Source organism: Canis lupus, chromosome 9 (assembly GCF_011100685.1).
Source record: "Canis lupus familiaris isolate Mischka breed German Shepherd chromosome 9, alternate assembly UU_Cfam_GSD_1.0, whole genome shotgun sequence".
Classification (NCBI taxonomy): Eukaryota; Metazoa; Chordata; class Mammalia; order Carnivora; family Canidae; genus Canis; species Canis lupus.
The window spans coordinates 5,388,579-5,404,344 of record NC_049230.1 but is presented as its reverse complement, the minus strand read 5'-3'; the positions used below and the strand labels follow the sequence as shown (position 1 = coordinate 5,404,344).

The window sequence follows — 15,766 nt, the reverse complement described above, 5'->3', positions numbered from 1 at the left end:
TGAAAATCCAGGGCTGGTAGTGTTACCTGGAAATGCGGCAAGGAATATCTGAACAGCTGGAAAATTGAAGGTGGTCATGGTTACTTCTGAGGATGTGCTTGAAGGACAGGAGAATTTTTGTTGTTTTTACATAATAAGTCTTATTTATTTATTTATTTATTTATTTATTTACTTTCAGTTTTATTGAGACATAATGGACATATCTAAATCAGGAGAATTTTTGTTGTTTTTACATAATAAGATTTATTTATTTATTTGTTTGTTTGTTTTGTTTATTTGTTTACTTTGAGATATAATGGACATATCCAAATCTTTTTATTTTTATTTATTTATTTATTTTTATCCAAATTTTTTAAAATACTTTTTTCTTTAAAAAAGATTTTATTTATTTATTCACGAGAGACAGAGAGAGGGAGGCAGAGACACAGCCAGAAGGAGAAGCAGGCTCCCTGCGAGAAGCCTGATGCAGGACCTGATCCATGAATCCCGGGATCACGCCCTGAACTGAAGGGAGATGCTCAACCACTGAGCCACCCAGGTGCCCCTTTAAAAATACTTTTTAAGGGCAGCCCTGGTGGCTCAGCCGTTGAGCGCCGCCTTCAGCCCAGGGCGGGGTCCTGGAGACCCAGGATTGAGTCCCACATCAGGCTCCCTGCATGGAGCCTGCTTCTCCCTCTGCCTGTGTCTCTGCTTTTCTCTCTCTGTGTGTCTCTCATGAATAAATAAATAAAATCTTTAAAAAAATAAAGTCTTGGTTCCATGCCCAATATGGGGCTTGAACTCACAACCTTGAGATTAAGAGTCACATGTTCTTCTAAGCCAGCCAGGGGCCCCCATTGTAAGTCTTTTTTATTTTTATTTATTTTTTAAAAGATTTTATTTATTTGTTCATGAGACACACAGAGAGAGGCAAAGTCATAGGCAGAGAGAGAAGCAGGCTTCCCGTGGTGGAGCCGAAGGCAGATGCTCAACCACTGAGCCACCCAGGTGCCCCAGTAGGTCTATTTTAAACTTATTTTTTTAAGGGGCACCTGGCTGATTCAGTAGAGCATGTGGCTGTTGATCTTGGGGTTGTGAGGTTGTTTTTATTTTATTTTTTAAAGATTTCATTTATTTATTCATGAGAGACCTAGGGAGAGACAGAGACATAGGCAGAGGGTGAAGCAGGCTCCCTGCCGGGAGCTCGATGCGGGATCGATCCCAGGACCCCAGGATCACACCCTGAGCTGAAGGCAGACGCTCAACGGCAGAGCCCCCAAGGAGTCTCTGGGTTGTGAGTTTGAGGTCTGTGTTGGGTGTAGAGATTACTTAAAAATAGAATCTTAAAAAATAATTGGGGCGTCTGGGTGACTCAGTGGGTTAAGTGACTGCCTTCCTCTAGGGTCATGATCCCAGAGTCCTGGGATCGAGTCCCACATCGGGCTCCCTGCTCAAAGGGGAGTCTGCTTCTCCCTCTGCCTGTGTCTCTGCCTCTCTCTCTCTCTCTGTCATGAATAAATAAATAAAATCTTTAAAAAAAAAAAAAAGAAAGAAAGAAAGATCCATTGGCTACCAGCTGGAGAACTTACTGGGATGAAAAGACCCTGCCAGGAGTTCCGGCGAGAGGGGAGGTGGCCGAGTGGCCGTGGCGCCGTCATTCCGGTGGGGAATGCAGCGGGAAGGGAGCTGTCAGGGAAGGTGGGCCGTCAGGGTGGGGGTACGGAGAGTTGTAGGTGCCCCTGGCACAGATGTGGGGTGCTGGAGAGGCTCCTGGGTGAGGCAGGAGGGTTTCAGGAGCGTCAGCTCAGAAGAGGCACTGTAGTGTGTGAGCAAACCTGGGAGAACAAAGTTCCTACCCTGACACAGATGCATTGAGCCCCGAGGGAGCCACTGTGCCTGCTCCTGGGAGTGAAGTCAGAGGTCGCATCACCAAGGCCCCCCTGCTCCCCGACTCAGTGGGTCAGGGACAGTTTAGGAGAGAGGCAGTGGAGAAGGAGGAGAAGCGGAGGAAGGGACAGGAGGGCCGCTGACACCTGCAGGCCTGGCTCTGCACCACCTCCCTCGGCCCCCCGGGCTGCAGGGCCTGGCAACTCCAGGGTCAGGGATGAGACCACACAGGTCAGCTTCCTCCTCTGCAAGATGAGGGCACTGGGCCAGCTCTCTGGTCCGTGCTACGTGGAACTGGGTGTCACTGACCTTCCTGCCTCCCCCATCAGATTTTCTCCCCATCTCTTCCTTCAGGCAAGAGCTCCCGGGGCCAGAGTTGCTGAAGTGTGGCGTGGGGGTCAGGGCGGAGATTGCTCTGTCTTCTTGACCCACTTCTTTCTGTGAGGAGGTTGTCAGGCCTACTTGGTGATTTCTCCTCCCCCACGTGGGTTCCTTTGGGGGCTGGGGGACCCTCAATGTCCTTCTGTTCCAACACAGGAAGTAGGGAGCGTAGAGAGTCCCGGGGAACATGGATGGGGTCTGAGTCCTGGCCCTCTGTGAGTTCCCCCCTCTCACACCCCCGACACCCCACCCCCTCCTCCAAAACTGGCCCTGCCTGGCCTTCTGGGAGAGTGCAGGCCCCTGGCCCAGCCTCCCAGCCAGGTCCCTGCAGGCCAGGGGGCGTCTTTAAGCCAAACACTGGGCTCTGGGGGCTCCCTGCCTCCTCGCAGAGCTCCTGGGCTCAACTTAGGCCCCGAGTAGCCCGGCTCTGGGGTGTCGTTCAGGGCCCCCGTCCCAGTACACAGGATGGGGGGACAGCTGGGACAGCTGACTGGGCGCCGCTCCATTCTGGAGCCAACGACAGGCAAGAGGCCGGTTCGTCCACACTGTGGGCTCGGGTGGGGTCAGGGGGGTGGAGAGCCCTGAAGGCCGCACCAGTTTGTCCACTGCAGCCCTGTCTCTCGCCCTCTGTGACTCTCCTTCCTGGGACCGGCCCCCCGGTGGGGGAGGGGGGAAAGCTGGGCCTCTTCTTTCCTCTGCCCCTTCATCCTACAAGGGTCCCCTCTCCTGCCTCACCGGGCTCACAGCAGTCACACGTCTGCTCAGTCTCGGCTGGCGCTTCCAGGACCCCAGCCCGACCCACAGGGTCAGCAGAGGGGCCTCTTACTTGTTTCCAGAAGGGTGGCATGGGGCTTTTCTCAAAGAGCCCCCTGGCCTGAGCACTTTCACCCCACCTCTGTACCCTGGGGCCTTCAGGAACCTTCCAGTCCCAGCTGCCCGAGAGCCCTGATGTTTAGGGGGTTCTGCTACCCCTTAGCCAGCCACCGAGCCAGCTCATTTAGGCATTCAACACTTAAGAAGCGGGGTGCCGTCTTTGAGCCTGTGAACGTAGGAATGAGCGAGGCAGGTTATCTGCCCACAGGGGCCCAGATGTGGGGGTTCAGAGGCTGAAAACTGAGGCAGGGTCTGGGTGCCACTCCGCACCCTGCCTGCCCCCGCCAACGTGGGCCCGCAGTTCTTTGTAAGCAAGTTCAAGGAAACTGGGATGCCCTCTGGGGTGAAGATGGGGTTTAGAGCCCAGAGTGAGGCATGAAGGGGGGCAGGATGGCCTGGGGGTGAGGACACGGCCTCCACAGAGCCATGGTGGCTGTGAGACCTCTGGCCCTGTCCCTCCCCCTGTTAATGTGCACCCGCCTCACCCTGCCCCGTCCACACAGGCTGGTTGGCTTCTAGGGGACAGTGCCCTCCAGCTGGTCCCTGCCTGCCCCTGACACACAAGGGAAGTCCAGGCCTCAGCGCCTCCATCATGGTGGCTCTGACCTTGCACACTTGGGAGCCACAGACTGGGACAGACACATGTGCCTCAGGAGGAAGGTGACTCCCCTCCCCCAGGGCTTCCATGCAAGTCTTCACCTCATGCTGTTCAGGGCACGACCCCCCCCCCCATGGGTGGCCTCACTAAGCCCTGGCCCCTACCCCAGGATCCTCCCCTTTCTTGTCACCTGTGTTTTCCTCCTCATCCCACAAGACTGTGTCAGCAGGACCTGGGGCCACTCTGACACCCCATTGTTAATGCAGGCCTCCCAGCCACGTCCCCACCCCCGACAGGCCCAGGCCTGCCCCATGGGGCCAGCCCACTGCCCCCTGCCAGGAGTCCAAGTACACCTGTTTACCTTTGGGCCTCAGCCCAGGATGGAAGTACACCTGACTCCTGCTCACCTCTCCCCTAGTGCTCATGCTCTTCCTTCTGCAAGTGTGGGTCCCCGAGTGGGGGTGGGGTGCAGAGCCAGTCCTGGCCTCAACTCTGCAGGAGGCCTGGCCTGTTTGCTCCAGGACTGCAGAAGAGTGGGGCTCGGGGAATCCCGAGGTTCTCCGGACACTGAGAGTCACTGGAGTGTGCATGGGGGGTGGCCTATCCATGGAACAGGATGTACTGAGGCAGGGACAGCAGGGCTCCCAAGGTCTGAGCTCTTCCTGTCCATCCCCTCATCACGCTCCTGGCTGGGAGGACGCTTGGGGGAAGGAGGGCAGACAAGGTGCGTATCTGGAGACAGAAGGCTGGCTCCTTGCTTTGGGAAGACGCCATCCCCACACTCAAGCATGAAGTGTTCGGGGGGGCTTCTCACCTCAAAGGTGGGGATCAGAGGAGATGAGGAGCCTCCTGGGAGAGCTTGGGTCATGGATCCAAAGCCACACAGCTCAAAAGAGATAGGACAGCTCAGTGCAACGTGGGAGCCTGGGGGTGGGGCAATCTGCCAAATCTGAATGGGGTCTGCAGTCAGAGGGATCACCCACCTGCATTAGGTTCCCAGTTTCCTGGCTGTGGGGTTGGTGCTAGGCTTAGAGGGGAGTGTCCTTGTTCTAAGGAAATACAGGCTAAAGTATTTAGTGTTAGAACATCAGATCTGCAACTTACTGGCAAATGGTGTGAAATCTATTTAGATTGGGATTACACTGAATTTATAAATAAATGTGAGGTAATTAACACCTTTGTTAAAAACCCACACAGCTGAGGGTCAGAGCAGAGATGGATCTGAGGGATAAGCTGGAGGTGCATGCTTTCTCCACACTCCCGGATGCGGATGCTGTCCGCTGAGTGTGCGTGTGCGTGTGTGTGTGTGCGTGTGTGTGAAGCCCCACGGCAGGTCCCTTCAGAGCAGGCCTCTGAGTTAGGCTACACAGTGGATGCATTCGGGGACCCTCAAACATGCTAATGCCTGGGCCCCACCCCACCTGTCAGCCCAGGGTGTACCCCTCTGTCCAGGGCTGGAGCCTGACCCTGGGGGTCACTGGAGAAGACTGGAGGCCCCTTGTTCCCCTCTCCTGGAGACTGTGGAGAGCAAGGCTGGTGGGGGGAGGAGTCACGTGGGGGGTGAAGGGAGACTCTGGAGGGCAGATCTCCTGGGCCTGGGCCTGCGGTGGGGAGGGTGGGCTGGCTTCAGGGCTCAGCAAGGCCCCATCCCCGCTGGCCCTGCAGTGTGTGCGCCCTCCTGAAATATTTGGAATAATTAGCAAGTGAAAGCAGCAAGTTAGCCCTGGGAATGCCAGGCTGGCCCCGAGCCAGGCTTGAGAGAAGGGAAAGAAAGGGGCTTCTGGAGAAAGGGGTCCGTGGAGGCTGGGCAGGATTGTGCGAGACAGTGCCCATTTGTGCCCCGCGTGTGGGAGGGGGCCGGGTGGAGAGGTGGGCTCCACACAAAGCTGGGCTGAGGGGACGGAGAGGTGCCACACACATTTCCTGTGCCTCAGTTTCCCTATCAGGACTCGGGTCGGCTGTTCTGTCACGGAGTGCACTTGCTGGTGTGAGCAAGTCGGGGAGCAGGGGCTGGGCACCTGGGCTTCCCTGGTGGCCTTCCTCCTCCTCCTCCTCCTCAAGCCTGCCCTGGGCCTGAGAGGGAAGGCGCCAGGCGGGGCGAGCACGCGCCAGGCTGGGGCCCTCTGGCCTCACACCCTGTCCCTCCAGGAGAGGACGGAGGGAGGGTGGTGCTGGAGACAGGCCCAGGCCGGGCCCGCAGACTCCGGCAGGCGAGCCCGGGCAGGCCCTGGCGGTCAGGGACACGTGAGCTGAGCCCTGGGCCCGCTCGGCCCCTGCGAATCCCCGGGGCCAGGGAGGGGGCTGTGCCTCCTCGGTCACCCACTTCCTAGGGCTGCAGCTCTCCCCACTGTGCAGACAGAGGTGCTGAGGCTCGGGCTGGAGGGGACCCCTGGGGGCCGCCTCTCAGCCCCTTTCTCCCTGGGGACACAGAGGTCATGGGGAGTTCGTCAGTGGGCCCCCTTGAGGCCCTCAGGGCCTCCACATCTTCCTCCCAGACATTCCGCCTCTGCCAGCGAAGAGAAAGACCCCCACCCCCTCCAAAACTGGCCCTTGCCTTTTCCTAAAGTTGCAAGCAGGTCCATTTTCAGATTTTTAAAAATTTTATTTTTAAAAAATTTTTTTATTGTAAATAACTTTCCATGAAAAAGGTTAAATTGCCCCATAGGGCAGGAGGGTGGATGCGGGACGCAGATGTGGAGGGGCTCCGGGTAGAGCGAGACACTCCCCCTCAGCGTGTGCAGGCAGGGATGCGGCCATCCTGGCCTTCCTGTTCCCAGAGGTTCTAGCAAGCTCTGCCCCCCTCCCTGTTAAGCCTCAGCTATGCTACACTCACTACATTAGTCTGTCCTCCTCCCCGCTGCCCCTGACCCCCAGCCCCCCAGCCCCCCAGCTCCCCGCTGTGCTCTGCCTCAAGTCAAAGATTAGGGATTTGCACTCCCTGCCCCACCTCCAGGGAGGGGGCCAGGAGAAGACCCCCAAGGCCTCGGAAAATCGCCTTGCCCACCAGGCTCCCCGACCTCATTCTGTCTCTGCCCTAGGCCCCCTCCCACCAGCCCCACCCTCCTCCCCTTCCCCAGCCCCAGGGAGGCTTTGCCGGGAGAGGCCTCCCGGGGGTTAATTTGCTGTCACCTAATTAGCTTTTGTTGTACCTGGGAACTTTCTCTGAAAGAGACCTGGGGAGGACAGTGGGAGAGGGAGAGGCATGGAAGCCGGGGTGCCCTGGGGCGGGCCCCCCAGGTGCAGCTCCCACAGTGCAGGGCCCGAGCCCGACCCTGGGCAGGCGACAGGAGGATCAATGAAACACTGTGTGTAGGGGGTGGGGGTGGGGGTGGGGGCCCCGTTCTCAGCCTCCTGGGCCGGAATCTGAGGGGCCGTGGGGGGCCTCGTGGGGCGCGCCTCCGGAGACCCGGCCCGGCCCCTGCCTGGGCCGTTGCGCCAGGGTGGGGGGAGCAGTCTGGGCCCCGACGGGCACGGTCCGGAGGTGGCGCGGGGCCGCCTCTTACAAGAAGGCGCCCACACTGGCCCAGTCCTGCAGGTCGGCGGCCAGGGTGGCGTCCCCGGCCTCGAAGAGGGGCTCCGGCGGCAGGCAGCCGCTGCCGCCCTCGTCCCAGGGATGCTGCAGGAAGGACGTGGCCAGGAAGGTCTCCTCGAAGTCCAGGCTGTCGGCCGCCTGCTCCCCCGCGGGCCCCCAGGTGGCGGGGCAGTCGATGTGGCGGCCGTGGACGGTCAGGTCTGCGTCCCCGGGCGCCGCGGGGCTCAGCGGCGGGCTCAGCTCCAGGCCCTCGAGCGCGCCCAGCTCCCCGCCCAGCGCGCCGGCCTCGAAGATGGCCTCCCAGTCAAAGTTGCCCTTGAGGGGCTCCAGCTCGCCCTGCTCCTCCTGGGTCAGCAGCAGCGTGCTGGGGGCCCGCGCGACCTTGGCCACGCGCTTGGGCAGCGGCTGCTTGCGCTTGTGGCCGAGCCTGCCCTCGCCCGCGCCCCAGGCCGCCTCCCCGGTGGCCTCCTCGAACTCGCGCAGCAGCTGCTGGGCGTCGGGGTTCACGGTCAGCGGCCCGGCCCAGGGGGCGGCGCGGGGCTCCTGCGGGGACGCCTGGCGGGCGAAGGCCGGGTGGATGTGCACCGGGGGCAGCCGCCGCTTCTTGAAGGCCCCGCTCAGCAGCCGCTCGGCGTACTGGGGGTCGATGCGCCAGAAGCCGCCCTTGCCCGGCTCGTCCTTCTCCCGCGGCACCTTGATGAAGCACTTGTTCAGGGACAGGTTGTGGCGGATCGAGTTCTGGGCACGGGGGAGAGGGAGAGAGAGGTGGGCCGGTGAGTGGGCAGGGCCGGCCCTGGGGGGCCGCTGGCGCTCCTGGCCGCACGGGAAGGAGGGACGGCCGCCCCGCTCGCTCGGCCCAGCGGCTCCGGGACACCAGCCACACCAGCCACACCAGCCACCGGCGCGGGCGCGGGGAGCCAGGAGTGCTGTCGGGGGCTTTTGTTCCCTGTTGCCGGGATATGGGCCTGCTCAGTCATCCGAGCCCTGAGCCGCAGGGTGGCTCTCAGTGCCGCCCCGTCCCGCCCTCCCTCCCTTCCCTTACCCCACCGCTCGCGGCCTCTGGCCAAAGGCCTCAGCTCCCCCAGGGCCTGGCCAGCCATCTCCCCGGGCCTGGGCCTGGCCGGCCCTCTCTGTTTGTGAAGTGAGTGGGTGGGTTAGGGGGGGCGCCGCTGGGCTAGCCAGGGTGTGAGGGTAGGGATGAAGTGGGGGGGGTCTGATGACTTTCCTTGTTTGTTGAGTGGGCTGCTGGCCTGCCTCCCCCGCTCACCGCCCCCGCCCGAGCCTCCTCCTCCCACCCAGACTATGAGGCCTCAGTTGATAATTACCCAGCCTAGAGCACAGCACTCATTTCTGAGGCCCACTTCCTGCAGCCTGAGCTTCACAGGTAGGGTGTGTGTGTGGGGGGGGTCTCTGCATTCTCATTGAGGGTACAAATGGCACTTGCCCCAGAGTCAAGGCCCAAGCAAATGTGGAATAGTTGGGGACTGTGGTTCTGCAGCCCGCTTCCTGGGGGTGCCCCAGGGAAAAGTCTGGACGTTCTGGGGCCTCTGTCCCTAGGTAGTCCCTGATCCTGATGGTGGAGGACTCCTGTCTGCCTGGCCGCAAGTCACCATCCTGCCCTGTTCATTCCTAGGTGCACAGTCTTGTTCGAACCATGCTGGGGGACAGGGCTCTAGGGCCCAGAAGGCAGGGTGGTGGGCAAGTGGTGGCCCCTGGCAGGGCTGGGATGTTTACACGGAGGCTTGGGCCCCTTGGCTGCTCTGTGCCGGTTCCGGAGACTTGGAACACGAAGCTAGTGCGGCAGGGAAAGCCCCTGTGGAAAGCACCTGGCGCAGGTAATTGTCCCCCCAGGGAGGCTGACTGAGAGGAGGGGGAGGACAGGAGGCAGGAAACTGGGGAGGAGTTGGGGTGAGGGGCTGGGGCAACAGCTGTACTTTAGGAAGGCATAGCCCCACTATGGGGACACAGCTGGCCTTCACACCCCACTGCCCTCCCCTGCCCCCAACGTCCACCAGCCAACTGCACCCAGACAGGATGCAGAGCCTGGCAAGGGCGATGCTCCAGCATCCGACTCGGAGTCAGGCCTTGACAAAGTGTCCTTTGGCCAGGGGGTGTCTAGGAATTCTAGGACTTGGGACAAAAATGTGTCCCCTGGTCCATCATCCTCTCTTAGGAGCCCATGTCCACACACAGTCTGGCCCTGGTCTTTGGGCTGGGTCTACTGGATGAGTGACAGGTGGTTTCCCCATGAATTTCGGGATCTGCACCCTTTCTAAAGCCCTCTAAACATCCTTCCCTCCTCCTCCTCTGGAGTCACAGGAGGGGCAGTTGCAAGCACTAGGCTCCCTGGAGGTCCTTCCTCGACGGCCTTCCTCCCTTGGGGCCCTGGCTGCACCGAGCCTAAGAGCCTACGAGGCACGCGGACCTGGGACCCGAGTCCAGTCCGCCTTGGCGTGGGGAAGGGGGAGGGGAGCGGGTTGGGAGCGGCCGCCACCCGCGCCTCCCCTACCTGCCAGGTGGGATCCGCGTGGCGGAAGTAGCAGAAGTTGTCCGTGATCCACTTGTAGATGGCCGACAGGGTGATCTTGGTGGCCTTGCTGGCCTGCATGGCCATGCAGATGAGCGTGGCGTAAGAGTAGGGCGGCTTCACATTCGGGTTGGTGGCGTAGTCCACGTCGTCGGGGGGCGGGGCCTGCAGCCCCGGGGGCGCGCTCCGCGACGTGCACGACGACGTGGGCTTACCGGGAGTGTGCGGCTGCCCCAGGCAGGCGGGGTCCGCCGCCAGGGGGGACCCCGGCGCGGCCGAGCCTGGCACCTGGTGGTAGCTGTGGGGGTCGGTGCCCCCCGGAGGCAGGGCGGGGGCCTTGGCGTTCAGAATGGAGAACTCCTGCAGCCACTGCAGGCTGGTCAGGCTGTCATCCAGGGCGTCGGGCTCCTCCAGGCCGCCCTCGGGCCCGGCCTCCTCCGCCGCGCCGGCACCCGAGAGGCGCAGCCAGCTCTCCGCCATGTCTGCGGGGACTCCCCGAGGGGGCGGTCAACATCCACGGGCTGAGCCGGAGGTGGCCCGCCGCGCTCGCTCTCCGGCCCGCTGGCTCCCGCGGCTCCAGTTACAGCGCCTCCCCGACGCGCGCTTCCATCCCGCGACCCGGGGGTCGCCTCCTCCTCCGGATACGAATGCGGTGCCTGCTGGGGACCACAGCGGGAGCTGAGCACCTTCCCCCACCCCCGGGGGCAGCGCGTGCGAGCGACGGTGGGGGGCTCTTCTAACACCGTCCCCGCTGCTGGGGGGATCTTTTCTGGCCGAGGTCTGGGTAACAGAAGCAGTGCCCGCTCCCGTCTCTCTTTGCCTCTCGGAGGTTTTCGAGAAGACTTTATTAGCCAAATGAGGGAAGAAGGTAGGGGCATCCGAGGCTCCCACCTTCTCCCCAAGAGCGAGAATTCAACACTCCCCCCACCCCGACCCCGGACAAGTGAATACGGGGCGAGGGAGCCCAGGGGGGCAGTATCACGGGGCGGGAGACGGGGAGGTTGTCTGATCTTTGGAAAGAGATATCAGGATGGGGGATAACGGGGAAGGAAGGGAACAGGATAGGAGTTATGGGGGGACGAGAAGTAAGTGTCCCCCAAACTCAGATGTCACTCCTGGATCCACCACTTCCGTCGAGGACGGATGGGAGAGCGGGCTGGTAGGACACCCTCCCTTCCCGCCGCTCGCAGCCGGCTCAGTCCCTTACCTGGCTCAGAGCGCAGCCGGGGCCAAAGGAAGGTTCTGGAAGAAGTTCCTCCCACCCCCCGCGGCTCTCTGTCCCCAGCTCGAGGGCCCCGCCAGCGCCCCTTGTCGCCCCCCCGCCCGACGGCGCCTCTCTGAGCGCCCGTGGCCCCGGGACCGGCATTAAGTAGCCGCTGCAAGGGCTTCTTCTGCTGCCTTGGCGACGCTCCGCCCCCATAAACAGCTTCCGCTGCTGCTATTGGTCAGCACGTTTCCAAGGAGACCGCGGGCTCTGGCCACTCTCTCCGGCGGCAACTCTCCTGGAACTCCCTCCTTCTGCCGCCCGCTCCCGCGCCACCCAGCCCCCTACCCGCCACCGCGTCCCGGTCCGCGCATTCCCGCCCAAGGCCCGCGCAGGGCTCGGGGAAGCGCGCGGCTCCCGCCCGACGCCCCGCCCGACGCCCTCCCGCCTCGCTCCCTGCCGCTCCCGGCTGCGCCCGGGCGTCTGCGGCTCCGCCGACCGAGGCTGGGAGCGGGCGCGGGCTCCGGGGGCCTGGGGTTTCCTTTCGGATCTGGGCTCACGTTCTGTGCCCCGCCCCACCCTCCCGACCCTGAGCGTGGCGTCGGCGCCCGCAGGCGGGTCCGCCTCTTCGGGGCTGCCGGCCGCTGGGGTCCGCAGCGGGGGCTGCCCCGGTCCCGCACGCCCCGAGGTTTCCCGGTAAGCGGCTCCCTCCCCACCCCTGTACTCAGCAAGGTTCCCGGAAGCTGACTTTCCAGAGGCTTCTGCGGAAGGGCCCTCCTCCCTCCTTTTCAGATAGCTCAGGAAACCGAGCGGGTGAGTGAAACTCAGAGAAGCTACGGACTTGCCGAATTCTCGGGAATTCTCCTAGCAGGGTCATTTGTCCGGTTAGTGTCCCCAACTTTTAAGTGGCAGGGACTAGGGGTAGGAGGGACACCAGGGCTTCCTCGTCCCTTCCCCTGGCCTCCCTCCTGCCGCCAGCTTTTCTGCTCTTCAATTATTGAGGAGCTGCGGTGATGGAAGTTCTCCGGTTTAAGGGTGAGGGTGGGGTGAGGGCTCCAGGCCTCTGCCCAGGAGCAGGGGGGCAGGCTGGGAAGCCGGGGCCCATGGAGTGGGACTTCAACTCCCACTTCCCACCCCGGACCACGTCCTTCTCTACCTCTTGCCCTCTCCCACTCCTCCACTTCTAGATTCTCTCTCTCTTTTTTTTTTTTTTTAGATTCTCTTGAGTAAAAATACTTTAGCGCTGGACAAAGTCGGCCAGAAACTTTTACAAATAAGCCAAGAGTACAATTAACAGCTCTCCTTCCCTTGTAAACAGTTTTATTCGTTTTTAAGAATCATGCAGCAATCCATAAATATTGCATCCTTGATGTCCTCACTGTAGTGTGCCCATGAGTGTACTCCAGGGAGTGAGAGGGGTACCCAGATGGCACAAACAGTACACACACACACACACACACACCAGCACACACCAGGTGTGCAGGTCCTAAAGCGAAGTGATCAACCAGCATGCCGAGATCAGGCGGGCGGGACACTAGCTCTCCCCAGGTGAGACGGCTCAAAGTGTGTGGGTCTGTGCCCAGGAGATGCCCCGGTGTGGGCATAAACTGCTGGATGAAGTGGGTGAGGAAGGGCAAAAGGAAAAAGGCTCTGTGAGGCCAGGATCACCACACCACCTCGAGGCCATAGCAGTGCTCAGACCCAAGATGGGAGTTGGCAGGAAGAGCCTCGGGCCTCCAGGTAGTCTGTGCTCTCTGGTGAAGAGCCAAGCCCGTCCCATTCTCTCTGGGTCACTATCGTCTAACATGATGGTCTCTAGACGATGGACTGGGGCAGTAGGGTTGGCAACTGCCCTGTTCCCTGGTCAGGCTAAAGACCGGCTCCTTTGGATGGGATATTTCTGCTTGCCTACGAGCCAAATGTGAACAAAGGGGGGGGGGGGGGGTGGAGAGAGAGAGAGAGAGAGATGGGAGGATGGGTCTGAGAAGCAGGAGTGAAAGGGCCATTTCTAACCCAAGCATGTCTTGGTTACGGAACCAAGGCCTTTCAGAATCTTTCTGAGCCTCCTGCTGGAGGGAGGACCCAGCATGTGCTGTGAGGAAGGACTCGGGTCCTCCTCAAGAGGGTGATAATGGTTTCCTCTCAGGGTTCCTGGCCACTGTGGCTACTGTTTACCCTGCATCTCCTTCATCTCAGGTGACAGCACACTGTGAATGTGACCTACCAGGAGAGTAGGGGAGGCTGTGTGCTGCCGCCCCGGGCTAAGGGAAGCTCCCCATTCCCTGGCGCTTAAACTTCAAGGAAATCAGGAAGTGGGGTTATTGCTCCGACCGCAAACATGAAAGGGTCTGGAAGAAAGCTGGGGGAAAGAAGGGACAAGGAGTCAGGCCTGAAGCAGCAGAGTCCACGGCAGGACTCAAGACAGAAGCCTAGATTCAGGCTTGGTTCATGTCACATCTGTCAGGACAATGGGCCTTCCCCCAACCAGGGCAGGACCTGAGCCATAATCACTGGGCCTGGCAAGGGTCACCACCGCCTGACAGTGCAAAGAAGCCACACGGAAGGTGCAAAAGATTCCCTGGGCACCGGGCTCTCTTTGGGGTTTTGGAAGTGGCCCTGAAAAACTCAGGGTAACAATTCTGAATACGAAGACAGGCCATCATGATGGACTGGGCCTAAGGCTCTACTGCATCTCAGCCTTACAAATGGCTGTATCCAACTTTGCTTCCCTATCTCATGTTCCCCCCAAAGACCACCTTTTCCCAAAGCCAGTAGACAACACATCTGTCCAAGAACTATGTGGAACCCACTGGCCACACCAGTGTTGAGAGCAGAGGAGTATAACTCCCAACAGCTTGCAGGCTGGCCTTGCTGTTTCAGACTTTTGTCTACAGGCCCTACACTGGGCTGATGAGGGCTGGGGGGGCACATGATTTGAATGATACTTCTGAATCTCTAAAGAGCCTAATGAAGGAGTACCCCCCACCCCCACCCCAGCCCCAAGGCTTAGCAGATCTGAAAGGCAGGGGAGGACAACACATGGGGCGGGGAGACTCTCAGATCACCGCTGGCCCCAGCTCGGCGGGCTCTGGGAGCCTCCTGGGCACCAATTTGAGAATCACTGTTCCACCCCTCCCTCAGCCTATTTCTCAACTATGAACAAAAAGGGGTGGAGACAGGGACAACGGATATAAGAATACTACCTGACAGGGCGCAGTGGTGAAATGTGAGAATATAGGACAGCTAACACAGTGCCTGGCACACAGAGGTGGCCAAAGATGTGTTTTTTGAAAAGTCACCTTAGGATGGAGTCCCAGGCCTTCATGAATGCACCTGATCATAACCCTCCTGGGGTGACCACATAACTGGGAGATTCTGGGATTCAAGGCCTCCTTCCTAAGCAGACATCACGTGAGGCACAGGAGACTAGCTCTGTGACCAGAAGCAAGAACTGTTTTTTTCACCCAACCTTTTGGTTGCCACCATTCCTTATCCTTGAGAAGGAGCTCCTCCTAATGCTTTCTGAGGGAAACTTGACAAAATGGCCTGCCTTTCTCACAGAAGCCATCCCCCAACCCCACCCCAAAGTGCTTATGATGTTCTAGAGACCAGATAAAATGCCGGATGGGGTTTGTAATGAAGCTGCCAAAACTCCAGGCCTTCTTGGAATGCCTCCTAGGGAGGAAAAGATGCACGAAAACCAACCAGCCTGTGGACCTTGGCTCCACCTGAGGTGGATACATTCCAGAGTCTCTGCAAAGGGTCTCATGAGCTGTAGTTCATTGAGAGGCTCTGGCCCACAAGGAGAGAGGAGGCTTCTAGTTCCTTCTGGGAGGGGAAGGGTGATGGTTATGGAGGAGGCTGGGCTGGGAGCAGGAACAGGCTGACCTCCACGTCCAGCTCTTGTCTGGATGTAGTCTTCGTGGTCTTGCTGAGGACACCCAGGGGGCCAGCAGTCCCGTGAGGCCAGGATGGAATGTGGGGGCAAGAGGGAGCCCAGGTGCAGGGCTGGGGCTCTCAGACGGCCAAAGGACCCCACACACAGGGTCTGTCCTCAAGGTCCTCCAGGCTGCCAGATGATAAGCGCCGGTGCTGTGTGTTCCGACGACTGACAACGTTGTCATCAGCCTGCCAGCTCCCTGGATAAGAGAAAAGGAAGGGTATAGAAGCAGACCCCTGGCCAGGTCCAGATGGCATCTCCAGCAGGACAGCCCAGGAGTTCGGCACGGATGCTAGCAGGATGTGTGTTATCTGAAACTCCCATGTGTGTGTGAGCCACAGTGAGGGAGGGAGAACAGGGCGAGATGGGCGCCCGTGGGGCCAGGGGACTGCTGCTGTCCTGAGTACAGCCATGGCCCTTGTGGAGAGGGATATGCAAAGGTATCTAGTTGCCCTACAATCCACTCTTGTATCTTTCTTTGTTTTGAAGTTTGCCTGTATGTCATGGTGGAGGAGGACAAAGAAACCCAGTCTAGCTGAGGTTTTTGCCAGGGCAGGAAGCAGCAGAGGGGGGTGAGAAAAGTGTGTTAATTTGGGTCCAGTGTCAGTGTTTGCTGCGGGAGCGGGGGGGGGGGGGGGGGGGGGGGGGCAGGAAGGGGCTGGTAGCCCAGCAGGGTGCCAGGGAGAGAAGGGCATGGGGGGGAGCTGGTGTGATGGCTGCAGCACCCCTCTTGCACACCTGCTGTTCTTCATCTCTCCTGCCCCGAGCAGCCTGCTGAGGTCACCAACTGCCCCAGGAGCCAGCGGCCCGAGAGCCCTGGGATCCCCCAGGCAGCATGCACTAAA

General features: G+C 60.2%; 2 protein-coding genes and 1 long non-coding RNA gene across 7 annotated transcripts in view; 1 reads left to right on the top strand and 2 right to left on the bottom strand.

Moving 5' to 3' along the window:
• Positions 1–6,299: 6,299 nt before the first annotated feature.
• On the bottom strand, positions 6,300–11,326 carry FOXJ1 (forkhead box J1). Of its 2 annotated transcripts, none has more exons than XM_038546082.1 (3): positions 10,985–11,326; positions 9,760–10,436; positions 6,300–7,988 (listed from the first exon to the last, which is right to left on the bottom strand). In XM_038546082.1, exons 2-3 carry the CDS (start codon positions 10,255–10,257, stop codon positions 7,218–7,220), a joined length of 1,269 nt encoding a protein of 422 aa, XP_038402010.1. In that variant the 5' UTR covers positions 10,258–10,436; positions 10,985–11,326; the 3' UTR covers positions 6,300–7,217. The 2 variants fall into 2 exon arrangements, with proteins under 2 accessions (XP_038402010.1, XP_038402011.1); XM_038546083.1 differs by having other exon boundaries at positions 9,760–10,433.
• A 218-nt stretch (positions 11,327–11,544) lies between these two features.
• LOC119873223 lies at positions 11,545–12,337 on the top strand. The gene is made up of 3 exons (XR_005364197.1): positions 11,545–11,677; positions 11,774–11,865; positions 12,198–12,337. It is a non-coding gene; the product is annotated as an uncharacterized LOC119873223 (long non-coding RNA).
• RNF157 (ring finger protein 157) overlaps positions 12,272–15,766 on the bottom strand; it is a 79,593-nt gene continuing 76,098 nt past the window's right edge. For 2 of the 4 annotated variants that reach the window (XM_038546527.1, XM_038546529.1), the window contains one exon: positions 12,272–15,120. In XM_038546527.1, coding sequence (XP_038402455.1) covers positions 14,999–15,120 — 122 coding nt within the window. In that variant the 3' untranslated portion in view covers positions 12,272–14,998. The remainder of the gene's footprint in view (positions 15,121–15,766) is intronic. The other 2 variants (XM_038546528.1, XM_038546531.1) reach the window with 1 other exon arrangement.

Excerpts from the sequence above, each read along its gene's own strand:
- FOXJ1 (XM_038546082.1), bottom strand. The coding sequence starts at position 10,257 with ATGGCGGAGAGCTGGCTGCGCCTCTCGGGTGCCGGCGCGGCGGAGGAG. Across the intron at positions 7,989-9,759 it reads ACGCGGATCCCACCTGGCAG|AACTCGATCCGCCACAACCT; the intron begins GTAGGGGAGGCG and ends CCCCGTGCCCAG.